The sequence below is a fragment of the Lissotriton vulgaris genome, chromosome 10, assembly GCF_964263255.1.
Source record: "Lissotriton vulgaris chromosome 10, aLisVul1.2, whole genome shotgun sequence".
NCBI lineage: Eukaryota > Metazoa > Chordata > Amphibia > Caudata > Salamandridae > Lissotriton > Lissotriton vulgaris.
The window spans coordinates 275,963,542-275,990,389 of NC_141698.1; the positions used below are offsets into that span (position 1 = coordinate 275,963,542).

The window sequence follows — 26,848 nt, forward strand, 5'->3', positions numbered from 1 at the left end:
GATTCGGATGGCAAGGTTCAGACAGAGAACGTCCTCCCTTGAAAAAATGCCACTGTGTTGGGAGTCCAACACAAATGATTTTTAATACAGTGCTTTTTACTTGCATTTTTTTTAGTTAAGTGGTAATGCCAGGATGAAGTATCAAATTTGACATTTCTATCACTAAAATGTACACTTTAGGCCACATACGGTGGTGGTGTGGCACTGTCTGCCCTCCCCATTGAATTGCCAACTTGATTTAAAAAAGGGCATTGTGGAAATAAATCCTAAAAAGGTAGTAAGCAATTCTTACTCTCCCACAGAAGTGTCTTTTAAAGGCTTCCTGCATGCAATTTCTTGTGAAGCGGTACCGTAAAGTCTTTTATGTGCCATTATTTTTTTGTTTAATAATGTGAACGTGGCCCAAGGTCCTTAGAGAGCTCTACAACAGAATCTGACAACATTAGACATTTTGGGGGATATGTACAACAGAAGTGGCGGAGTGAAGCGGTAGCCGTCATGGCTTAACACCTCACTCCGCCACTTTAGAAACGCAAGGCTGCAGCATAATTACAACAATATGGTGCAGCCTTGCGTTTCCACCTGCGCTAGTGCTACACTTAACAGTGTAGCACCAATGCTGGGACCCTTGCACCGTAGTGCAAGGGTGTCAGTGTGCAGGGGAAAGATTGTTTATGTACAGGAAGGTCTCCCTTCCTGTACATAAACAATCTTGAAATGCCATGTTTTCACTTCTATGTGTGCTGCTTAATGTAGCGCAAATGGAAGTCACAAAATGTAATTTTTTTAAAAGATTGTTTATGTGCAGGAAGGGGGACCTTGCTGTACATAAACAATAAAAGCCTTTTTGCTTTTTCCGTGTGCGCAGCACAAGGCAGCTGACATGGAAAAAGCAAAAACGAGGAGAAATATAGCATTTCTCCTCGTTTCACCAACTTAAAACCGGGTTTTCACTGGTCTTAATTTTGGCACTGCCTCCTATTTATGCTGCCATTGTAAATAGGGGGCAGAGTCAAAATCAATGAGTGCTGCGGTGGAATGCCCACCGCAACACCCATCCCTTTCACGGTAAGCATAGCGTGAAAGGGGGCCTTATTTACAAGGCAGTGTTAGTGGCTTAACGCTGCCTTGTAAATAAGGCGAAACCCCTATTGCCACGGAAACATCACAAAAAGTGACATACCAGTGGCGATAGGGGCTTGTATATATGCCCCTTTATTTTTAGGCATAGGAAGAGTACGTAATTTTTGCCCATGATCACGGGATGTTGAGACGAAGCCGGGATACGAACATTTTTCCCTGTGCAGCATCATCTTAAGGATTTTGGGAGCCCTCAGCTAGAACTTTTTTGGGGTTCCTGCCGAGAATAACTTCGAATGTTATTGCCTGCTTCTGCTAATTCAAGTCTGTTACATTCTTTATTTATTTAGATTATGTTTTCTATGTCTATCCATGTTATCTGGTTGCCGGAGCCTGGAATGTATGATGCGTGCCTGCATCTTACATGTTGGGTTCCAGATCCCATGAAAGACGGTTTACTGAAGATCTACTTTGTAACAGACGTGATGTGCTTCTTCTCCATATTTTAAAATAAATACTTGGATTTATTTATATTCTGGACATTCTTCATTTCAATAAAGTCCCATGATAATAAAAACATATATTGAATTCTGTGTTAAAGGCTGAGACAGGGAACTTACCCAGGGGCCCATTGGGAAGTCGGGTCCTGGTCAACTGCCTACTTCACTTATGCCTTAAAACATCTCTGTCCCCGAGCTCTGCCAGCTAGCTGCTTTAGCTATTAGGTCACCACACTAAGATAAAATGCAGTTTCAAAAACTATAAATCCCAGTATGCCGTGCAGGGACACGTTCAGGAGTCAGCGTGCTTTAGTAGATCCACCCCGTTTACTATGAACTACAATTCCCGGCATCCTTACACAGAACTGGCCCGTGACAACATCACGTGATTTCCTAATGCTTTTCCCTGTCATACCATCGGACGCGACACTCTGCTGCCTGCCGTCTGTTGTTTTTCAGGGGTGAACAGGGTGTGGTATTGAGACACATGCACGCATTTTTATACTTGGCGCTCAGGCGGGTGAAAATGCACTGCTAGAGGCATCAACGTCAAGTAATAGTCGAATACTCGTACTTCCGGGTCAGAAGGGGCTCGGCTACTGCAGTGCTCGTGACTCTGACGTCAGTAATTGGTTGTCCTTCCAGGTTCGGGAGGGCCTGGTTGCCTGGCCCAGGCAGGCTCAGTGGTCGTGACGGTGACGTCAACACCCTGTTGTGCTTCCGGGTCAGGAGGCTCTGGCTCGGTGAAGCTGGTGGTGGTCCTGCTAGGAGAATGGAGGCTGTGCCACGCATGCCCATGATATGGTTGGACCTAAAGGAGGCCGGCGACTTCAGCTTCAACAGCGCTGTCAAGCAGGTCAGTGGAGTGCAAGAACTGTCAGGGCAAGCTGACAAGCAGGAGACAACAATGGTTCAGGGTCTGTGAGTTGTAGAGGGGAGTGACTGGTTTGTTTAGTGGGTTGACGAGGTGCTTTGGGAGGGTCGGGATGATAATAGGAAGCGGAGATCTAGCGAAAGTGACAGGAATAGGATGTTTGACAGTGACAAGTCTTAGGAGCAGCAAAAGGGACTCTCCATATTTAAGGGGACAATATTGAGAAAGAGGGGAGAGTTTCAGGAAGACGGCCTTAGAAGAGAGGGTTAAGGGAAGGTTGTCTTAGAAGTGAGGCGGTTTTTGTCGTAGATAGTAAAGTGTTACATGTATGGAAAGAGGCAATATATGAGAGACTCACTGAAATGAGTCTTGTAGGAAAGATGTATGAAGAATCTAGATACAGTTTTACATAAAGTTCTTCAAGATTGATATTAGCCTGGAATATGTTGACAAGCGAGGCATATGAGACAAATTGTTTGACCCTTTACCTTAAAACATTTTAATTTGAAAGGATAAAATTCGAGGTTTGACTATTACTACGGCATCGCTGCAATGCACAGATTGGTTAGACGTGGACGAATGCATCTTCTCGACTGGAGTATTTATTTATTTTGAAAGTTTTATATAGCGCGGACAAGATCTTTGCAGATATCAGAGCGCTTTACACAGAAGGGGTACATGAGGAAGCATAGTCAAACAGATAAATCAAAATCATGTAAATCAATAATACAGGTAATACAAATAAACAACTGTGTCAAACCGGTAGTACAGATCGGTGCGGAGTCTTTAAAAGAGTCCGAAGTAATAGTTCAGGTGTATTTTGCCATGAGGATAGCTTTTACTTCTTTCTTAAAGAGTGTAGTGGAAGAGATGAGCCTAGTTTCGGGAGGGAGTGAGTTCCAGATCCTGGGTGCCATTCCTGAGAAGGAGCGTTTATAGGTTTTTACCTTCCGGAATCTACGAGGTTTCAGCAAAAGATTGTTTGTGCATCTAGTGTTTCTAGCTCCGCCAGAGATTGTCAGCTTCTGAGTGAGGTAGCCGGGAGAGTTCAGGTGTAACGCCTTGTGTGTCATGCAGGCGATTTTCAGATGTATTCTGGCTTCAAAAGGCAGCCAGTTCAGGGATATCAAGTCAGGAGAAATACGAGAGTGCTTTTTTGACCCAGTGATGAGTCTCGCTGCAGCGTTTAGAGAAGCTCTTAGGGGTGCAGTAGTAGTTAGGGGGAGTCCGCAGAGGGCGACGCTGCCATATTCAATTCGAGGGATGACTAGTGCTTGAACTGCCGTTTGGAAGTCTTTGGCTGGTAGGAAAGGTTTAAGTTTCCTCAGGGTATTGATTTGGAAGTTCGCTCCCTTAGTTGCCTTGCTGATATGTTGCTGCATGTTGAGATTGGTGTCGAGGGTTATGCCTAAGGATTTAGCTGAGTCCACGATGGTGGGTTGGACATTGAGTGCTGTTAGTTGTTTAAGCCAAGTTTGCGTGGTGGAGATCTTCGCTGGAGGTGAGATCAGAAGGAACTCTGTTTTCAGAGCATTGAGTTTGAGATCATTATCGGCAAGCCAGGATTGGGTGCTTCTGATCGTTGAGTTTAGGAGCAAAATGTCTTTGGGGGATTGTAATTTGAGATAAAGTTGGGTGTCATCGGCGTACATGTGAAAGTGTACATTGGATGCCTGTAGCAAGGTGGTGAGAGGTTCCATAACTAGGTTGAACAGAGTTGGGGATAGGGAGGATCCTTGGGGGACGCCCAGCGTTACAGGTATTGGCGAGGACAACAGGTTGTTGCTCTTGAATTTCTGCGACCTGTTGTGTAGAAAGGAAGTGAACCACTTGAGAACAGTTCCAGATAAACCCATTCTTGTGTTTAGTAGTTCGAGTAAATTCTCATGTTTAACGGTGTCGAATGCTGAAGAGAGATCAAGAAGGATGAGGAGGCAGGTGTCGTTTTGGTCTAGCATTTGAAGTGCGTTGTCAATTATGTGAGTCATAGCAGTTTCTGTACTGTGTCCTGCTCGGAAGCTTGATTGATGAGGGTTGAGGAGATCAAACTGTTCAATGTGTTTAGACAATTGTAATTGTGCGCATTTTTCCAGTAGTTTGGCGAGAGTGGGGATATTAGTAATGGGACGGTAATTGTTCAGATCAGAGGGGTCGGCTGTAGGTTTCTTTAGTATAGGTGTGACTTGTCCAACTTTGAGGGAGTCAGGTATGGTTCCTTGTTGAAGTGAGCTGTTGATAGTTTTAGTCCAGAGTGGGAGAAGCAAAGGGGTAAAGTCTTTTACAGCGTTAGCAGGAAGGGGGTCTGTGAGGTGATTGGATGGTTTCAAGGTGCTGAGCAGTTTGCCAATTTCTTCTTCAGAGTAGGTGCCAAAGGTTGCCCATGTAGCATTGTTTTTTGGTTCAGTGGGTGCTATGCAGTGGGGTTTGGAGTAGAGGCTTGCGTCAATGAGGAGATCGCTCTTTATGTTGTCAGTTTTTTGGATAAAGAAAGCGGAGAAGTCTTCACAGGAGGGAGCTTCGCGCACAGTGCTGAGTGGTTGGGATTGTTCCTTGGATTGTGTTCTGATTAGCTCAAACAGTTTTCTCGGACGGTGTTTTGCTTGGTCTAGCTGGAGGCTAAAGAAGTCTAGTTTTGAGCGTTTTATTTTCCTGAAATAGGCGTTTCTCTTTTTCTTCAGCGTTTGTAGGTGCATTACAGAGGGAGCTGATCTCCAGGTGTGTTCTGCCATTCGCATGTCTCGTCTATCCTCATTAAGACTTCCGTTGTACCATGGATTGGAGATTTTAGTAGAGACTCTTTTTAGCTGCATAGGTGCAGCCTCATTAATTATTGAGGACATAACGTTGAGGTAGTGGTCAGTCAGGGATTGAACGTCCTTAGCGCCGGTCTGTGGGAGTAGGAGATTGCAGCTGTTAGGAGGCAGAGAGCTTGGGTTGAGTTTTTTCAAGTCTCTTTTCCAGACTTTGGGCTTGGAGGATTGAACCGGGTTAGATTTAACTTTTACATTGATGAAGAATGTGACAATATGATGATCTGACCAGTCACAGGGTTGGATGGACTCGAGTTGGATAGAGTCCTCTTTGGAGATGATAAGGTCGAGGATAGAGCCTTTCTCGTGGGTTGGGCTGTTGCATATTTGGGTGAGGTCAAGGGCATTGAGGAAACTTTTAAGACTATTTACCACTGCGTCATTGCGATCGTTCCAGTGGAGGTTGAAGTCGCCAAGGTATATTTGGGAGAGCTGCCGTCCGGAATTCGTTGAAATCATATCCATGATTTGTTGGGAAAAGGTGAGGTTGTCTCTGGGTGGGTGGTAAATGTTGTGTAGAGAGCATATCGGTTTGCCCTCGCTAATAATTAGAAGGCCAGGAAATGATCTAATTCCGGCTTTGCTGACTTTAGGAAAATGCATTTGTTTATAATCAATGTTTGTTTATAATATTGTCTCTCGTGGCTCAGCCTCACTTTGCCCTTGTGGTAAACGTAATAGGGCAACCCAGTGTCCCTCTGAACCTGGGTATACGTATTTGAAGGAAAAATTGGTTCTGTTGGCGTTTTCAATTACTTAGAGCAAGTAGGAACAGCTTACTTATAACACATATCAATGCTTTGCAAAGGAAAAATAAAGATATAACAAACACCAAAATTAGAATTCAATAATGTATTCAGAGATAATCAAATAATCATGGCTGTCACAATTTACAATTTCAGTTGCAATATGAACTACGTGACTGTGGTGAAAAAGTGACATGTGGTGATAAGGACAGTACACTATATACAGAAACAATTGAGCGTGCAATGAAAAGAGGGGAGAAAGATTTTATAAATATGCATGTCCTTATTATTTTAGCACATATGCTTCAGGATCCAATGACAAATGGGACTGTAATCATGAGCGTTGTGTAGACATATACAATACGCCGACGTTTCGGCCCTGTGAGTTGCGCAAAAGTAAAATGCGTCAAGGTGGGTCTTCCTCAGGGCATAAGGGGGGATTGGCAGCCCAAAAGCAGATTTCTTTGGTGTCCTTGCGAATAATGAATTGCCTCCTAGTCAGATATGGGTGTGAGAATAAATCACAAGTGCCTCCACGAGCCGGTTGGTGCCTCAAAGTTATTCAGTCAATGACTTCGACCCGTTGGTTGGAGTCTTAATTTATATTGCCAGTCCAGTGATTTTCGTGATCTGGTAACAAAGCCTCCGTCCTGTCAGTGGCTTTGTTCAGAAATTACTTTGCCCTTGGACAGGCATTGAAATGTGGTATGAAGGTCCGCATGCACACCCACCTCCACCGGTGGAGAAAAACCAGCAGTGTTGTTGTGCTAGTCACAGTTTGTTCCCCTGCGTCTTACTCCTTTTCCTTTGACACTGTCAACACTTTAAAAAAAAATTACTTCCTCAACAATCATCATTGCAAACTCTAATCAGTCAATCATCCGACCTGCTGCCGCTAACATCTCTGCTAAACATTAAAATTGCAAGAACATTGTTCCCTTTGTTCTCTCCTGCTCTTTCCACCTATATTTTATTCCACCCAGTTCCATGAAAACACCAATCTTCCTTTTTATGACATATTTGTTTTCAAGCACACATGCTCACATTTTTAAAAATGGTGATAACTCCTTGCTTTTGTCCCACGTAACAAACTTATCTTAGCAGCTTAACAAAGCCATCTCTCCTCTCAGTCTCCCCGACCTGATTTGTCAATTCATTTAATATCCATATGGCTCCATACTTCCCAATTTTAGTGGCCATTCTCAAAATCAAGGAGCCCTCTACACAATCCTTCACCCATTGGAGAAGTGTGGCTCAAGTGGTTGGAGCGGCAGACCCTGATGCAGAGGTCTGGCCCGGACCTGGGTTCAATTCCCCGCCTCGGCGGGTCTTGGGCTCAAATCTCCCCCGGACCTGACAATTCTCGCCTCGGTGCCTATTCCAATCATGGAGTCCCACTCTGTAACTCTGGGCAATAGCTTGCTTAAGCTCCACGACTGCCCCTCGCAGCGGGATGCCTGGCTTTCACCTTGGGGATGCCCAGTAATGGGTTATCTCACAGGGGAATACCAGGACGGGTTCCCTAAGCAAGCGCTTAGAAACCGGTCGGTGATACAGCGCTATATAAATTAACTACATTTACATTTACATGTCAAGTACTGCCCATTGTCCCACTTTTTTTCCTAAAACAATTTAAAAGCTGGTCTAACAAATTCTCAAACACGTCTATCTAGCTTCTGGAAAATACCCCCACGTCCTTACAGAATCATTTTAAACCACATTTGATACCTGGTCACTTTTGTATATCAATAGCATTTTAGTGCCACCCTTTTGTATTTTGACTAAGGTACCATGTTCGATATGGTCAGTAATAGCATTTATCTACACAGTCTTTCCAATCCTAATAAAATTGTGGCAACCCCTCAATCCCATTTTTCCTGCTACTTCCCTAACAGATTTTACTGTTTTCCTGGTACTTGCCGACCACTACACATAAATCTTCTACCGTGGAGAATGAAGCACAATTTAATTCTACATGCTCTTTTGCTCTCTCTCTCTCTCTCTCTCACTACATTACTGCTATAGCTAAAGCCTTCCCCTGATTTCGATTCTCCTTATTTGCAAATGACACCCAAACCTTTTTTCTTTCTCCACCGCACTAGTTATCTGTAAGCATGCATAACAGGCTATAGGGCCACTGACATTGCTTGATGCTGAAACTCACTAGAATGTAGATCACATATCTCCCCTTTATTGATTACACCAAACAAATTACCCCTCTCAACATCTCCTTCCTACCAACTCCATTCTTCTTGTTGTCCGCTTTATGGTGAAATGCAATTATCCTCTTTTATCACCTCTGTTAAAGCTTCTGCCTTCTCTAACTGGCTTTCCTGCTACATTCCCTTGACCTCATTTTTTCACTCAGCCATACCAACCTTTAGCGCTCTTGTCTTTAAACAAAGTATTTTGCTGCCGCAGCCTTCTATTTCATGCTCACCTGCCATTTCTTTCAGCTCGTCTTCTGAAGCCTCATCTTTGCTGCCCATATCATATTCAATCTCTCATGGTCCATCCACATTACTCTATTCAGGTCCAAGCAGACTAAGGATGATAGGGTGCGGTGCTTAAACAATTTAATAGACATTCAAACATTCATAAATAGATTTTAATAAGGAAAAAAGTGTCTTTGATTAAGTGTTGAAGAAATAAGAGTAAATAATTCTTGGAAAATTTAGCGCAAAGAGGCCATTAAAAAAAGTTTTCAGAAGGACCAGGTAGAGGTGAATATCTACTAGAAGATAATTCCACAGATGTAGAATAGCTACTTGGAGACAATACAAATACAGGAGTAACATGATCAAATTGGCTAGCGCTAGAAGTCACATGCACACAAGCATGCATAATAGATTAAAGAGGGAAAGTTGAAAACCAACCAATGCAATCAAAATGCCATATCCACCATCCAAGCGTAAAAGAAGATAGTAATTCTGAATATATGTATGCCCTCAGGATGTACTTGGTGCCCCTTTTAATGATGTGTTTGTACATGCATCGATAGGGCAGGGAAGAGCTGGGGCTTGTCAAATCTTGTGCTCGCTTCATTAACCAACACATTCAATAGAACCTGGCATGGAAAATTTACTGATGTTGAGGTGTCCTCATATCCCCAACAAAAAAGAGACCAAAATATATAGATATAATTTCTTTGTTTTATCCTCAGTTTGTTCTTACACCTTAATGTGTACAGGTTACATTGCATAGATCCCCGAAGAGGCAACTATATTAGTCTGAGAAAATTGAGGAAGAGGAGCACAAACAAAAGATAAAAAGGAGATTCTTTACAAGTCCTGGTAACACAACCTGTCCTCACTTCTGGATAGCGGGTGAAAACTGTGCCCTCATTGGTACTTTTCCCGTTAAAGACAGATGCATAGAAGCACCAAACAAATATGGGCCTGTCTCTCTTTTTCATATTCCTGTTGAAAAAATGAACTAATGGCCGCCTGCTACAGAATTTTGTTGCCTCCTTTGATTTGGTCCATCATCTCAATCTGCTCCAGAGATTCAAAGGAATGCAAGGCACCGTTCTCTGGAATGCTTCTTTCCTAGATAGTCTCTGATGCTTGCCCATGGACTTCAGGAGGCCTCAAGGATCCCGCATGGCCCCTTCCTCTTTAACATGTACCTATGTCCACTACTGGAGAATTTACCATCAGTCTTAGCTGTTACGAATGCATTGATGGCACACAAATTGTACGAAAACGTCAGTGCCCATCCGAATTAGGTACCATTGGCTAGTGCCTCCTAGTGGTAGATCATTGGATGAGGTCAAACCGGCTAAAACGAAACCCATCCAAAACTAGATAGAGCTGATAATCTAAGGCAACTAGACCATCTACCACACATCCACAATCTTGCTAAAAAGAGCCAGGCCCACCTCCTAGCCTATCAAATGAAAAAAGTGATCCAGGCATGATCTTGGATATGACCCCCTTCCTGACCACTTAAGTGAATCAATGACAAATTGGACCTTTTATACTCTATCAGATCTTCCTTTAGCTGTGATCTCCTGTCTAAAATACACCGAAGGTGTGTGTGTGTGTATATATATATATATATATATATATAGCGATATCCCACCGGCTGATTTAGAGGCTATAGAGTCTTTTTTTAATGTAGCTGTGAAACCAGTCCTTAGCCCTAATAACACCTTGCATACTTTACCTTTGCTGGAGCCTTTACCTGGTCGCCTGTGGCTAGACTTATCACGTTTGAAGCAATGTGTATAGTTCGTCTTGTCATTCAGAGCACAAACACCTGCTTTCTCTAGTGAAAACTCCTTACCTTCTACCAATCCGGAGCCTTTCATTCTAGGTTTGATTTTTATCGCTCTGTCCTTGTCCTCCCATAAATTTTGGAATGTGTATTTTATCTGAAGATTCTACAACACCTCATCTATAAGTACTGATGTTTAGAGTGCAACTTCATACCTCCAGCACCACACCTAACACCTCCTACACAGGTCAACCTGTAAATCATACCTTCTGAACCCTTGCAGAAACACGTGCCTTGTATTCCTTTGTAAGACAGAGCATTTCACAATTTTTTAAGGGGTACGAGGTTCTATGTAAATAGTGCAATCCTACCTACAGAAAATATAGCCCACTCTCCACAATTAATTGCACAATATATTGTGATAGAGGATACTTTAAGCTGTTTTTGTATATTTTAATTGGTTATGCTCCGACATATTTCTTCTGCTGATTTACTGCGACATTATTTTTTTCCTACATATTTATGACATTTTTCACTGCTTTTCGGTTTTTATTGACCAAAAATTTAAAAAACCCTGCTCCCAGTTGTGACTTCTCGGGGTCGGAATAGTTGTGAATGGTCTGCTTAGTCTATGGTGCATAGAAACAATAATGTAATCAGATCTGAAATTACTTCTGTATTGGGTTTTAAAATGTGCCGTACTGAAGTAAACATGATTTCTTAGTGTCACTTATCAAGTACCCTGCTGTATGTAATAGAAAAGATTTAAAGGTCAAGTAACAGTTTGTGAAATCTGCAACATTCATATTAGACAGTGGTGCATCTAGGTTCCCCCTTTTTTTGAACTATGGGCTGAGAAATGGTATTGGGCATATAGACTAAAGATTCATCATCCAGCGGTGTAAGAAAGTCTTTAATTTTATGTAACTTATACCATACACTGAGAAAAAGGTTTACAAAAAACACTTATTTGAAGACAAGCTCATGGATGTGGAACATTCTGGGTTTTGACTGTCTGAAACTTATATTGGATATCTGATGAAAAAACATATAGGTTGAAATGGAAAAGTAATCTAAGACAATAAAACACAGTATTTTATTTACACTTGTATAGTGCTTAATACCCATAGTGAAGGGCTTTTGATGTTGGTAGGACTCAACTCAGTAGGTTTTGTTTGGAGCAACGTGTGTATTAAGGGTGTCCCTTATGAATAGTCTTGGTGCTGTACCACTGCACTGGTGTAGCTGTGCATATGTATGCAGTGGGGCGTAAAGGCGTGAGATTTTGTTTATTGTGCTACTGCCTACTATCTTTGTGGTGAGAGACTGGATCTAGGCAGAGGTAAGCAAGATGAAGTAGACAAATGGGACTTGCTGCGGAGATGTGACATGATAGGGGAATGTCTGCTTACACAGATGCTGGATGTTAGAAAGATTTTGAGTGGAGGGGCTCTTGACACAGGTGGTAGAGTTTGACATAAGTGGGGGTTCCCAGCTCTCCACTATCCCAGCCCCGACGTGGATAGGGGCGTTGTTTGAGTATTTCTCAGAGGAAATTGTGTATGATCTGTGTTCCTGTTGTGCGAAGGCTGTGCAATAATCACATCTGTAAAAATGGTTGGGTTGCATTCCCCATAATAATGTAAGTGAAGTTCAGCTGTTGATTAAGAGGCTGGTAACATTGTGACTGGTAAACTTCCCAACTTATAGCACTGGTAGGTACTGCAGCATACTTAAAATGGAGAAGGTGAGTGAGCGATCGCTGCAGTGAAATGGTGAATCTCAGATAACAATGACTAGAGAATCTGGATTTCTTAAAAAACACGGAGGCTAGCATTATACATCAACCTTTTACATTTTTACAACAATAAAACAATCCAGAACTGGAATCTTAACAATCCATAAATAACACTGTAATAGAATGTTCCTCCTCTTTTAAATGCCAAACTGCGAAGAATCCAGACTTCATCCATATCAGACACGCTCATCTTCTTCCCTCATCAAGATTGGGAATCTAGAACAAGCAAAAAAAACTTTGAACGTAACATCACATATCAGTTAAAACACAAACCTTATGTCAAACAATACTTCAATTTGCAATAATATTTCAAAACTCTAAGTTTTTTTTAAAAATGTATTTTATTTTTAAGGAAAAGGAGAGCCGGATAATGCTAGCCTCCATGTCTTTAATGAAATCCTGAATATCTATTCATGGTAATCTTAGAATCACCATTTCATTACAAGACCGAAAGGTACCATTCTCCCTGTTGAAAGCCCGTCAACACCACCTTTGACATGTGTTCAATAGGTCTAAAGTAATGCTGAGGAAACATACTTATATATAATGGACCAATCCACTGCCCTCATAATACCTTCCAGTGTTACACCAGACCAGCAGGCTTTACTCGCCACTTAAAGAATGGGCTTTAAACTTTCCTTCATCTACATCAGCTTGCCCCATCACATCTTTAATCAACCTTGCAATCATGGTGGAACTCACCATCTTAAAAGGCTTTACATACGATATCAACTGATGCTCACCGTCTCTCCTATTCTCCTGTGATCTGCATTCATATTTCTTCAAACACACCACCACTCGTAAGTTCCTGCAGTCATCAAGCTATGGATAAAACATCGAAATAGACATTATTTTCGTTGTTTTCTAAATCTCAAATATACACCATCTGGACTGAATTTTCTATTTCTTACTTCCAAGCTCTTGACATCTGAAACTCTTCTACCAGACACTAATCGTAACAACGTCGCCAGTTTTTGTGTTAGATCCTTCAAATTTAAGTATTTGTTAATTGACCAGTTTTTAAATAACTTTAGGACTAAATATACATCCTACAAAGTCTCATATCTAGCCCTAGGTGGTCTCGTAAGCCTCATGCTCTTCATTACTCTGCACACCAGCACATTACTTCCAACAGACCTTCCACCAACATATATACGTGACCTGCCGAAACTGCAGATCTATAACAGTTCAATGTATGATAGGTTAGACCTCTCTCAAATTGCTCAACTAAAAATGTCCTACTTCTACCACAAGGTGCCTCCACAGGATCCCAACTCCTTCCCATGCACCAACAAATCATAAAATTCCAAATTACTTTGAACCTCCGCCAAGCTCCTTTGGCCTAAGAGCCCTCTAGCAACTCAGCAGCCCCTTGCGAAAGTCTTTGGAAAGCTCCAGATTTCCGGACACTTTACTAACAAGAAGGTGCAATGATTTGCTCAGTATCAACAGATATTTTTCCCCTTCTCCATTCCTCAGTAAAACCTCTTCTACCTGAATCAACAACGGAACCTCAAATGCCAAGTCCAAGACTGCTGGGAACCATGCCTGAGACACCCAGAAAAAGTTAGCTTCACCAACAGACACATCTCTCCCTCTTCACACCTTCATAAGCAGCCTCCTAATCATAGCAAAATGTGGCAAAGCATATTCTCTCATCTCTGACTATCCTGCTGGAAAACCTCTACCGCTGCTGCACCACGGTCTTGCAACCAGCTGAAGTACCTTTCTATCTGAAATGTCAACCTTCTCTTAAACAGATCCACCTCCAAAGGATGCCAATCCAATCTATTTATTTGAAACAGGGCAGCTCCATCTTCCAATTGCTGTAGTCCATCAAAGATTTTAAATACCAATTCGCAATAGAATTCATGTCCCCTGGAAAATATTCTGCTCTCAAATTTATCCAAAGAGTGGCTGCTAACATAATGGTAGCATAACAAAATGGTGGGGCAAGCAATGTGCCTCACTGCATCCCAAAACACGTTTACTTAAAACAAGAATACAAAATAAAAGCAGTCACATGCATTACAACTGCATTAAAAATAAAATAAATGCACTTACCTGGGCTGCGTCCTCTGTGTCCTTGCAGTCCGTGGCTCTGACGGGCACCAGTGAAAGAGGAACCCTCCCTAACCAATCCAGGTGCTGCTCTCATGCTGCATAAGAGCATCGCCTGGATTGGGTGGAGCAGGCTCTGGCTAGATGCTCCTTTAGGCCATGTACGTCGGTGCTTGGTCTCCACTGGAGACTTGCAAAGTGCCCATGTCAGTTTGACCGACTCAAGACAGCCGGCCAAACTGACTTGTGCACTTTTGCAGTGTCTGGCCAGTCAATTTACCAGTTCTCTGTGCAGCAGAGAACACACCCCTCCTTTATCCCAGCTTCTGGGCAGATTGAAAGCTGCAACGTGCTTTGTGAATAGAAAATGGCAATACAATTCTTTCATTGCTATTTTATTGTTCACATTGCTTTAGCATGTCTCGCAGCGGGTGGGAAGGCGACACTCCCCGGCCCTCAGGAAGAAACCGCAGCTGAGTTTACCCTGTCCTCCAAACAAAACAAAACACAACACCTTTGCAGTGTCTGACAGACTCCTGGACCTGCTACCCCGCCAAGCAATTACTGTACGATACAGCCAACACATTGTCCATTTTCATCAAAACTTTCTGACCCTGTAACACTCCTCTGAAACTCTTCAGTGCAAACAAGCCCACTGTCAATTCCAAACAGTTTATGTGCTGACTTCTCTCCAAACCTGACCTTGTGCCAACTGTCTCCTTCTCTCCTATCCGAGGTCCCCCACCAGTTAGACTCATCTGTCTCCAGCACAAAATCCGGCATGCAACCAAACATTGCTCATCCATTCCATGCCTCCAGATTGTGTAGCCACCAATACAATTCTTCCTTCACCTTCTTATTCAGCACAACCACCATGTCACCAAACCATATGCCCTTCTTTAATGCCTCTGTTAAGCAGGGTAGTGCATTGGCCCTGGAAAAATCGCCTGGATTGACAACGAAAACAAACCTATTATTCTCTCCAAATCCCTCAACATTAAACATTCCTCCCTCAATACATGCAACACCCCCTTCTTTATCATCTTTGTTTCTTTTTTCGTAACAAGAACATTGCTCTCACTGTATCTATTTGGAACCCCAGGAATCCCAACCTCGAGATGGGTACATAATGGACTTCTCTTTGTTTATCATACCCAAACTCCCTCAAGAGACCCCTCACCATCTTCAATTGTTCTAACTCGTCTACATACTGTGACATCAACAGTATGTTGTCCAAATAAACAATCAAATGAAATCCTCTTTCTCTGAAATGAGCTACCAAAGCCCTCATCACCTTTGTAAAGCACCATGGTGCCGGAGACAGACCAAACGGAAACATAAAAACTTGTGCACTGAGTCCTCCGTCTGAATTGTAAATACTTGTGGCTTTCTTCTTCCATCGGCGCTGTAAAATAAGCATCCTTCAATTCTAATTTTACTAACCAATGCTTTTCCAGAAGCATGTCTCTCAAAAGATGGTTTCCCTCCATCTTAAAATGCTTGTAAACTAGAAACCAATTTGCAAACCTTAAATTTATCACAGATCTCCATCCTTTGTCCTTTTTTGCCCACCACAAATAAAGTGCTCACAAACCCTTTTGAATGTTCTTTCACTGGACGTATAGCCCCTTTTTGCAACATTCCCTCTGTTTCTCCATCGACCCCTAACTTTTGTTTCTTTGTCATATTTAACTCCCTCGGTTCTTTTACTTGGACCGGTATATCTACAGACTCTATCTCGAACCCTTGCATAGTTTTTAACACCCATGGATCTCCAGTTATATTCCTCCATGCGTCTACAAACCTTTTTAGACTACCCCCTACTTTGTGTTTGGGGAAGAAAACAATAGTCGTCTCTGAACTCACAGCGGAACTATGTAGAAGTCTGCCATCGTCCTCTGGTACTCGTGGCTCTCCCCAAACTTCCTCTTTGCAGGAAGAAACCTGATGACTCCTGGAAGCCTCTTCCTGCACCTCCTGAAGGCGTTATTGTACTGGGACCTTTATAGTCCTCGCCAGTATAAGGTCCTTGTCTGCCTGCTCTTCCAAAAACACCACCGAACACTTTCCTCATGTTTGATTAAGCCTTTTCTAGTGCTGTAAAAGTAACCATATATTTGCCTAGGCTCTTCGCCAATTTCTCACCAAAGAGCATCGCTCTAGCAACCTCACTCGCCTCTTCATTTGCCATTTCCCACAATTTGGGGTTCATTTTCATACGAATTGTCTTCCTGCATTCGGCCATGAGCTCAGCATTGGAGTTACCTAGAAAGCTCATAGCCCTTTGGCTCCATCCTCTTAATAAATCAACTGGCTCATTGTTTAAATGAGCCTCCTCTGCCATATCTATAAACTTTGCTAGAGGTCCCAGAATGTCCAACAGATCATCTTAACATTGCTTCCAAGATCCCTGTAGACCTTTGTGAGGATTTCTCCCCATCTTAAAAAGAAATGTAATCATGTCTGGATATAGGTTCGGAGTATTTCACACCTTATACTCAATCACTGGCCTTGAACACTCTGCCTTAAGTACATTTTTTACCTTCATTCCCATAGACTTTCTTATGTACTCCTTAATTAATTTACCTGCTTATTCTTCTGGTCACCAATCTGCACTTTTAGTATGACGAATGTCGTATGGACTAAACATTTCTTCACCTAGTGGATTCTTAATTATCGCTTTCAATGAACAGCCCAAATCGCCTATAAGTTCATCATTTAAAAAGTAATCTTAATTCTAATCAAATATGTATTCGTCTTACATCTTATCTGATCCATATGTGATATCACCATCAACATTCATGAATTCTTCATCTGATAAATCTTGTGTGCCATTATGGACACCTTTGCTATGCGTGCTGAAACAGAACCACCCTCTGTTATGTAGTTTCATCCATCCTTCCTCTTTTTATTCAGTAGTCTTTTCTCTAAATGTTTTGTTTTCCTCAGTCTTTTCCTCTCTTTCACACTCGTCTCAGCCTTTTCGTCTCTTTCACACTCGTCTCAGCCTTTCTTCTGATAAAGACAAATACTCCTCTCCAGAACCTAGATGCCGCTTTCTTTTTTCCATCACAATATCTACCACCTCCTTAAAAGAAGCTCTAACCTCCCTTTGGATTCATTTCTTAATATTCTCCTCACTCATCCTGCCTTCTAATACTTCTTGTTCAACACAGCCATTTTCTGAAGCCATTCTGTCCTGTAAAAGAATCTGTTCCTTAATATTTCTAACCTCTCCTGAATTCTCCAACCTCCTTCTGTGTCATTCTCCGTACAGCTGATGATTGCTGCTAACCAATGGACCGAGCCTCAAATCACTCTTGCGTATTGTGCATACTTTCTTTATTTCGACAACATTGTCATAAAAGAAGTCGCATTACATTCAACAATATAAATTAGCACACTTCAATTCATTCAATTGAATTAAAAACATCAATCAGGGCATGTCCGTTGAGCTATATCATCACTGTAAAATACAAAATCCATTAAAAAAATTTAAAAACATGATCATCACAGCGCCTCGCCTTTACTTTGGAAAATCATTAAACACTCTAAGGCTAAATACATATATCTATCTTCTCTCACTGGACTAAGCATTCAGATAGTTCAGTCTCTTATTCCACCTCGCTGCTAAGAAGTTTGTTACAGCAAAAACGATTAATGGAGAAAGATCAGTTTTTAATATCCGGAATGCTTCGGAGCACTGTCTAATCCCCAAGTTTTTACAGATTGGAACTATCCACCTTTTCCTTGGGATCTGATATCCAGGGCAGAAAAAGACGACATGCAATTCATTTTCTACATCCGCAGAACAGCCTGGGCAGTTTTATGGGGTAGAAGGGCACCATTTGCTTGTAAGGGCTCTAATTGGCAAAGAGCCGTGTCTCCATTGGAGATAGAGCTTCCTATAGCCAGGAGGGCTGATATCATTCAGAACAGTCTCTAATTTATAGTAGTCTTTCGTGATAAGGAATGTGTTAGACAAAGTTCCTATTTGGGCATTCGCTAGGCGGGCAGATAAATTGTGTTCAAAATACAGATTAGCCAACTGCTTGCGTGATATACTTGTACATGCTTGCTCTGGGTAACTCCACATAAGAGGGAGGCTCAGCCTCTCAAATTCCTGTCTTATGTATTTTAACCAGGAGAGTTTCCACGCATTAGGCAGTTTTAGAACCTCCACAAGCTCTTGCCTGTAATTATTGAGCTCTGGAGTTACCCAGAGTCGCCTCCAGAAGGTTAGGGGTTTAAGGCCCAATTCCTCATTTAGAGGTCTAAGGCCCAAGTCGAGCCTTAGGGGCATCAGTGGCGTACTTGGTGGCAGTAATACCAGCTGCCTAAGGAACTTATTTTCCTTGATGACCATCGCGGGAGCACAATTGTGGCCCCACAATTCGCCACCATAGATTACCGCCCCGTGTGCCTGCAGTTTATAGATTTCTAGCGGTGGTCCGATTGGCTTAACTGTGGCTTTACTTAAAAGTTTGAGGATGCCCCCTGCCTTTTGAGTGAGCTTTAACTGAGATTTTATTTGATGTTGAGCCCAGGTCATACTCTCGTTAAGAGTAAGACCCAAGTACTCAAACGTCTGCACTCTTTCGAGCCTGACCCCTCCAATCACAAGACTTGGGAGCGTTATTTTCCGGGGGTTAAAAATCATGAATTTCGTTTTGGAAGTGTTTATTTCCAGCCCCCGATCGTAACAGAAATTAACGAAACCGTCCAGGACTCGCTGAATACCCATAGGAGTCTTCGAGAGCAGTAGGGTATCATCCGCGAATATTATCGCGGAGACCCCAACCCCAGCGAGCCCTGGAGCTGCTCTGCTGGGGACCGCATTCAGGTGGGCAATTACCCCGTTCACGTAGAGGCAAAACAGGGTGGGTGCCAAGACGCACCCCTGCCTCACCCCTCTGCCAACGGGGAAGCTGGATGACAATTTGCCTTCTCTCCCACACCTGACCTGCGCGAAATTCTCAGTGTGGAGTCGGATTTTATTGTGCAGAAGAGGGGGGGGAATGCCCATATCTTAGAGCACACTCCACAATTTCCTGCGTGGGACCAAATCGAAGGCCGCACGGAGATCCACGAAAACAGTATAAAGTGATCCGCCCTTGATTTGAACAGTTTTCCAAAAAAGCATAGTTAATCGGAAAATCTGGTCCGTGGTCGAGACGTTCTTTCTAAAACCGGCCTGATATGGGCTTAAAATTTCAAACTCCTCGATCCAGCCCTCGAGGCGGTCTAAAATCAGCCTCGCAAAAAAAGTTTCTGTGAGACATCTATTAGGCTGATCGGCCTGTAGTTGACTGGGAGCAGAGGTGATCCCTTCTTGTAGATAGGGACTAACTCTGCTCCCAGCCAAGTACTTGGGACCGCCATAACCCCAAAAATAGCATTAAAAATCAACGTTAGATAAGGTGCCCTTATCCCAGGTTCATGTTTAAAAAGATCACCAGGGACCTTATCCACCAGGGACCTTTACCAGCAGGGAGTCTAGCAATAGCGTTCATGACCTCCCCTTCAGTGAACTCGTGCTCAGATGTAACGGGACAGAGGTAAGCTCTATGCCGCATATGGGCAAATTCCCAGTTGAGTTATCCCCCTGGTACAGGGTATGAAAGTGATCTTCCCACACCTCAGGAGCAATATTGGGTGCCACTGCCAGCTCGGGTTCGGCTGAGCCTGTACTTATAATTTGCCAAAACTTGCGGGCATCCTTCACTGCTAGGGCAGATGTTAAGTTTGCCCAGTTATCATTCCCCCACTCAATCTTAGCGTGATGGATTAGCTGCCGATATGTTGTCCTCTTAAGCTTTATGCGTGCCCTGTCATTGTTTTGTTCAATGCCTCAAGGAGTTCTCTTTTCGCCAGTCTACAGGCCCTGTTATACCAGCTGGGCTTGCTACATACCCTGCTCCATCTGTGCTCAGGGGGGTTTAGGATTTCAGCCAGGCTAGCAAGTAATTCCCTATTAAGTTCTGCCAGCCTTAGGTAGGTTTCATACGAGGGGTGTTGTACCTTTAGGGCGGTGGCAACCTCAAGTGCTGGGACAAGCAGAGCATATAGCTCCGCCACTTGATCTGGGTGAGTGACCAGCTTGTCCCATCTAACCCTGCGTCTATTGTTTGAAAGTAAGGCCCTGCTGGCTGGACCAGCCTCAGATGTAGAACTGCGCTTTGTTACAGTGGGAAGGGCAAAATCAAGGATCAGTGCATTATGTTCGCTCTCTGCCCTGAAAACCACTTTAAAATCTAGAACCCTGTGCCAGGCACTACACTTCCTAAATAATCAGCCCAAACAAAAAGAGCTGCCAAATTGCGCAATATTTGTGTGACTTAACATGCACTGAAAGACCATCAGCTTATTCCAGAGACTGCGCTCGGCAATGGAAAGTAGCTTTAAGTGATGCCCTTACGCGGTACCCTACATTCAATCCGCCATTGGCGCAAAGTCCCAATGGCAACAAACATCTGCTTTTTTAATTAAAAACAATGACCACGCTGCCTCTCTCACCCTTCTTACTGCTGGCGCGGATCATGCTCCTGAATCGGGTACGGGTTTACCGAAGCCTCTAAATCTCCTAAAACCTCCATCGCATCCTCATGCGATGGAGGTGCTCTACCAGGGGTAGAGCACATCCATTCAAACGGCATCCCTTTTGACTGCTCGAATCTGATTTAGCCCGCTTAAACAATTGTTTTAATACTCAGACTTCAAAAAAATATTGCCATTATCGATTTAGTTACCCATATGAAAAATAAAAACCTTATTCAGTCGTGTCCAACCCTGGTTCACTCTCAGCCAAATTCTTTAACATACTAAAACCTAAGTAAAATGTTAATACTAACAGCACTCTCATTGCTTCTGTGAATTAGAAGATTGTCTCATTTATATTTACTCTCTTTCATACTACAGCCAAAATAGCAAGGCAGTAACAAAGGTACTTATCTGAGCAAAAGCAGCATTTAAAAGTGGAGGAACATTCTATTACAATGTTATTGTTGCAAGAAGTTCTTTAAAGGTTCTGCAGGAGTTGCAATTAAAAGGTTGATGCATAATGGTAGCCTCCGGGCTTATAATTAAATCAGTGATGGCTGAATTGTAAACCAAAATGACCAGCATATGCTTCAGCTGCTATTATAGAAACCAGACTGGGAGCACTGGAAATGTATATGGTCTTGTCAGAGACAGAGGGTGAGGATCATGCCAGACTTTGTGATTGTAGCTCTGAATCTCATCTCAAATAAGAAGGAGGGTGGCAAACTTGAGAATGTTGAGGCTAAGAGCAACCTTTGTTCTTCATTTCTACATCCACTTGACTCGCATCATGTGAATCAGCCTTTCATCTTCTTCCTGCCAGCGCTGCTTCACCACATCTCCATAACCACTGTAATAATCGATGGCTGAGTTCAATTAATCAGGATTTATAAAGAGCGGCTAGTCACCCGATAGGGTATCAGGCGCTTACAGGTCCTGGAGGCTTAATCGAATAGCCAGGTCTTGAGGGCCATTTGGAATTCTGGAAGTGATGGTCCAGAGGTGTGTGGGGATACTGTTCCAGGTCTTTGCTGTGATGTGGGACGAGCAGCATCCTCCACTTCTGCTTTGGTGGATGTGGGGAGTATGGGCAAGTGAAAGGGAGGCAGAGTTTATTCTTCTTGGCGGTTTGTGGAAGTTCAGGCGGTGGTGAATGTAGGCAGGTCCTTGATTGTGTAGAGCCTTGTGTGCGTGGGTCAGCAACTTGAATTGGCATCTCTTCTGTATGGAGAGCCAGTGGAGGTGGGGTGTGATGTGGGTTTGTCGGGGAAGGCCGAGGATGAGTCTGACTGTGGCGTTCTGTATGGTCTGAAGTCTCTGCAGGAGGTGTGCGGCAATTCAGGCGAAGAGGGCATTGCGTGGTCCATTCAGCAGGTGATGAGGGCTTGCGTCATGGTGCATCTCTTGTGTATGGGTAGCCACTTGAAGTTCTTATAGCATACACAGAATGAAGAATCAGGCAGAGGAGATGGCGTTGATCTGTAAATTCATGTTGAGCTTGTTGTCAATGTTGATTCCGAGGTTTCTAGCGTGGTTGGATGGAGTGGGTGCAGGTTTAAGGTCTGATGGCCACCAGGAGTCGTTCTATGTGTTGCTGCTGTTGCCAAAGATCAGTACTTCCATCTTGTCTGTGTTCAGCTGCAGGCAGTTGTTCTTTATCCAGTCAGCGATGTTTGTCTTGCATCTGTGGAAGTTGGGTCTGGTGGTGGTGGGATCGTCGGTGAGCGATAAGATGAGTTGAGGATTTGTCTACGTAGGAAATTATGTTGTGATGTTGGGATCTGACGATGTTGGCCAGCGGGGCCATATATGTGTTGAAGAGCGTGGGGCTTAATAATGAGTCCTGAGGTGCACCGGAGGTGTTTTCCTTGGGTTAAGAGGTGAAAGGTTGGATGTGGATCCTGTGGCTTCTACTGGTTGTGAAGGAGGGGATACATTTGAACACGTCCCCTTGGATGCAGATGTGGTGGGATACAGTGTTTTTAGACTGCTGAGAGGTCGGGAAGGATCAAAGCTGCTGTTTATCCTCAGTCGAGGATCGTTTGGATATTGTAGGTGGCTCCAATCAGGGCAGTTTCAGTGCTGTGATTGTTGCTGAAGCCATACTGGTAGGTTTCGAGTAGCTGGTTTTGCTTCAGGTGAGTCATGAGTTGATTGTTGATGATCTTTTCTAGTACCATCACTGGGAATGGAAGCAGGGAAAATAGCCAGTAGTTTTTGAGTCCGCTGGGGTTGGCAGAGGTTTTTTTGAGTAGGCATCTGGCATCTTCATGTTTCCAGGCATCAGGAAATGTTAAGGTGTGATAGAGGTGTTGAGCAAGGTGGTGAGTTTCTGGCTGTTCCTTTTGGGTCCGAGGTTCAAGATGTGGTGTGGGCATGGGTCTTTGGATCTCCCGAATGGATCGATTTCATGATGGAGATGGTGTCCTGGTTGGAGAGGATATTCCAGGTGGTCAGTGTGTAGTTTCATGTTGGTTACAGTGGTGGCGTATCTGTTGAGGAAGTCCGTAGGTGTGGGTTGGGGCTCGAAGTTTCTGTATGTGGTTGTGATCTTGTCATGGAAGAAGTGGGCGAGGTTGTCGCACATCTCTTGTGAGGGTTTGATGAGGTTTTCACTGGCAGCCAATTTGGAGAATTCCTTAACAATGTTGAAAGGTTCCTTGGTGGTTTTGGCTCTGGTTTCGATGTGTGCGGCAAGGGCTGTCTTTGTTGCCCTCAGCGGGTGGTGGAAGAGGTTGAGGGAGTTCTTGAAGGGTCCCCTATCGGATGTGTCCTTACTGGTGCACCATCTCCTCTCCACTGTTTGCTGTCCCGTTTTGCTATTCTGAGTTCTTTGGTGTGCCAGCTAGCCTTTATAGAGGACTTTTTCTGGATGTTGCTCTTCATGAGACGATGCTGTCTATGCAATTGGTGATCCAGGGGTCTGTATGCGTGGATGCCTCTGATAGTTGTCTTATCCGCGTGGAGCTTGAAGTTAAGATGTTCCATGGGGTGGTGGTGGTTCACTGCATGGTCTCTTTGTGGATGTTGGCTGTTCCTCCACCCAGCTGTAGGGTCTCTTTGTGGATGATGGCCGCTCCTCTACCCAGCTTGTTTGTTGTGGTCCTTGTGAGTGATTTTATATCAGTCTGGGATCGCTGTGGCAATGTCTGGGATGATGTGGCGTTGAGCCAGGACTCAGTGAAGAAGACAATGTTGGGTGTGAAGGTGGCAATGAGGTCTCATAATACAGTGGAATGCTTGCATAGTGAGCGTGTTGAGAAGGGGTCATGCAAGTTGGTGTTTTTGTCCAGGTAGTGTCTGTGGTGTGTTCGCGGTGGGGCTGGTTGGTGGGCTGGTGTGTGTGCAATGGCAGATAAAGTGGCAGTGGGTGCAGGTGAAAGGTCCTACTGTGGAGCATGGGTCGGAGCAGTATCATTGTTTGTTACGGCGTCCAGGGTTGAGAGTGTAAAGCTCGGCGATGGTGTATATCGGGCGGCGGGAGGTGCAGGGGTCGTGGTGCTGGGCTTGGTTCAGGCACTGATGGGTGCAGATGGGTTCGCCATTGGGCGCGCCCGTTGCACATGTCTACTTTTAGGCCGTGCTGCGGCCTGCATTAAGTAGGTCTTGGGGTGGGTGGGGCTTCTTTTGGCAGGAAGAACGGTGAGTGGGAAAACCTGGTCAGGAAAACCCAGGCAGTTGCATTCCGACTGAACATAAACTGTAACCTAGTTTAACTTTAGACTTCTTTTGGCCACACTTTGATTGTTATTTTTTTAAACTCTTTTTTATTACTATTTCTCATAATTTTGAAACACTGTTCCCTGTTAAATCCCCAATTTTTTCTTTAGAATTATTTGGTTAGGACCATTGTATTGTATTGCTGTTCGCTAAAATATTGTTTACATTTTTAGGTTACTTACCTGTCTGTAGGTGAAAGCATCTTATAGCCCATGCCAATTACCTACGGTAAGCTTAGAGCTTGCCCTTAGGTTTCTTTACTCTGGTTGGCTTATTGGAATTCTTTATTTTCTTTTTATGCAATGGCTTCCCTGCTTACTCCTGTGTTTGCTTCTCCTATGGAGCATATCCACTTTACCATCCTTTTTATTGGATGATTGTATTCTTCCACTGCTTGCACTCAGAAACTACTTTTTAGGTCGAAGCTGATTTGCTAACAACGTCTTGGGGACATTCAGAAAGCTTTCTTGGAAATGCATTTCACCCGTTTTGACCTTTTGGCTTTGTGATTTATAACTCACATTTGTTTGTTTTAGACTATCCAGTTTGAGTTTGTCTTTTCCGTTGCCCAACCCCTATGTACTGTATTCTAGCACTAGTACTCAATTTCTGTAAACAGACCTTTAAATCTTGTTCTTATCTTGTCACATTTGTTGGGCATTCAGAGATAGAGGTCAAATGTCAGGTTTGTCTCCCAAGAAGCTTGTTGTTTACTTTTTTTCTCTGACTTCAGAGTGAGAGGATTTATGTGACCATCATGCTGGCAACTTAGGATGTGCTTGAGGAACACGATCTAATGTTTTTTGCTAGCACACAACAGAATTTAAATGTAAATGAACTGCAGATATGTCAGAATATATCTGAATTAGAAAATCACTAACGAAGCACATTTTTTGGTAATTCTTAAGTGTGTGGAAACAAATATTTGATTACGATCAAAGCAGATCAATACAGTAGGCGATGACATTTACACACATAATAATCGTTTGTGCGTTGTATACTTTTATCAGTAAAACTGTATGTCTCTGCAAATGTAATGGTTATTTCAGTTGAAGTGTTGTCTGAAATGGCAGTACGCTACCACACCATCCATACTTCGCTTTACCCCAGTCTGTTTTCCACCGCTCCACACAACTGCAGTCTGCTCTGCACTTTTCCACGCTGCTCGGCACTACTGCGGTCTACCCTGCACTACTTCACGCCACACTGCATCACTGTACTCTACACCACTCTACCGTCAATGCACCCTATCCCACACTACTTTACTATGCACCAATGCACTCTTCGCCACTGCACTCTACACTCCTCCACTCTGTGCCACTCTACTCTATGCCACTGCTTTGTAACACTACATTCTGTGCCAATGCAGTCTATGCCAATGCACTCTACTCTGTTCCATTCTTCAATAGTGCACTATGTCAATCAAGTACTCTGTACTCTACGCCACTCTGCTGTACAATGAACCACTCAACTCAAAAACAATCGACCTGGCGCCAGTGCGCTCCACACCATCTTACTCAAAACCAGTGCACCCTACGCCAGTCTACTTGGTAAAACTATACTCTACGCCACTGTACTCTACTCTGGAACGCTTAATGCCACTGCACTATACACCACTGCACTCTATGCCATTGTACACTATGTGTCTGCACTCTATGCCACTATTTCAGTTTGCACCACTGCATTCTACGCTACTGCATACCACACTGCTATGCTATACACCACTGTACTCTACGACAGTCTCCTCTGCAACATTGCACTCTCTACCACTAAATTCTACGCCACTGCACTCTACTCTATGCCACTCTACGCCAATGCACTTCCACACCGCAGCACTCTATCCTTCACAACTCTACTCTGTGCCCGTCTATTCCACTCCAATGCACTCTACAGCAGTTTACTCAAAACCAATGCACTCTACGCTACTCTGTTGTGCAATACTACACTCTCCGCCACTGAACTCTGCACCAGTGTTCTCTGCACCCCTCTACGCCAATGCACTGAACGCCACTACACTCTATGCCACTCTAATCTGCATTGCTCCAATCCACGCCACTGCACTATATGCTCCTGCACGCAATGCCACTGCACTTTTCTCTGAAACAATCTACTCTACGCCCCTGCACTCTCTGCCGGTTCCGCTCTCTGCTGGCTCTGCTCCCTGCCGGTTCCGCACTAAAATCCATTTTGAGGCAGGCCCTGTACCTACTACAAATGCCACAGTGAAAATTGTTTTTAGTGTTTTGTATTTGTCTGGACAGGGTAATATTACATTTCTACATGTCCTTCTTTTAAATGCCTTGCACAGTACCTAAATAGGGGCGATTTATTAATATTTAACAATAAGGTTTTCTCCTGCCAAAAAGTGTTATTTGGACAGATCGGATTGCAGGGTTCACGCTTCAGCATTCTGGCTACATAGGTATGGCTTTGAAGTCAATTCTATCCTGCCACTGTAGTGAATGGAACATTAGGTGCTTCAGCCCACTAGTGGGATTTAA

The 26,848-nt window shown here is 43.5% G+C and overlaps 1 protein-coding gene across 1 annotated transcript in view; it reads left to right on the plus strand.

Moving 5' to 3' along the window:
* The first annotated feature begins 1,937 nt into the window (after positions 1-1,937).
* Positions 1,938-26,848, plus strand: part of PTPN23 (protein tyrosine phosphatase non-receptor type 23) — a 599,643-nt gene continuing 574,732 nt past the window's right edge. The window contains exon 1 of the mRNA XM_086941008.1: positions 1,938-2,436. Within this exon, the coding sequence (XP_086797134.1) occupies positions 2,353-2,436 (84 nt within the window). The 5' untranslated portion in view covers positions 1,938-2,352. The remainder of the gene's footprint in view (positions 2,437-26,848) is intronic.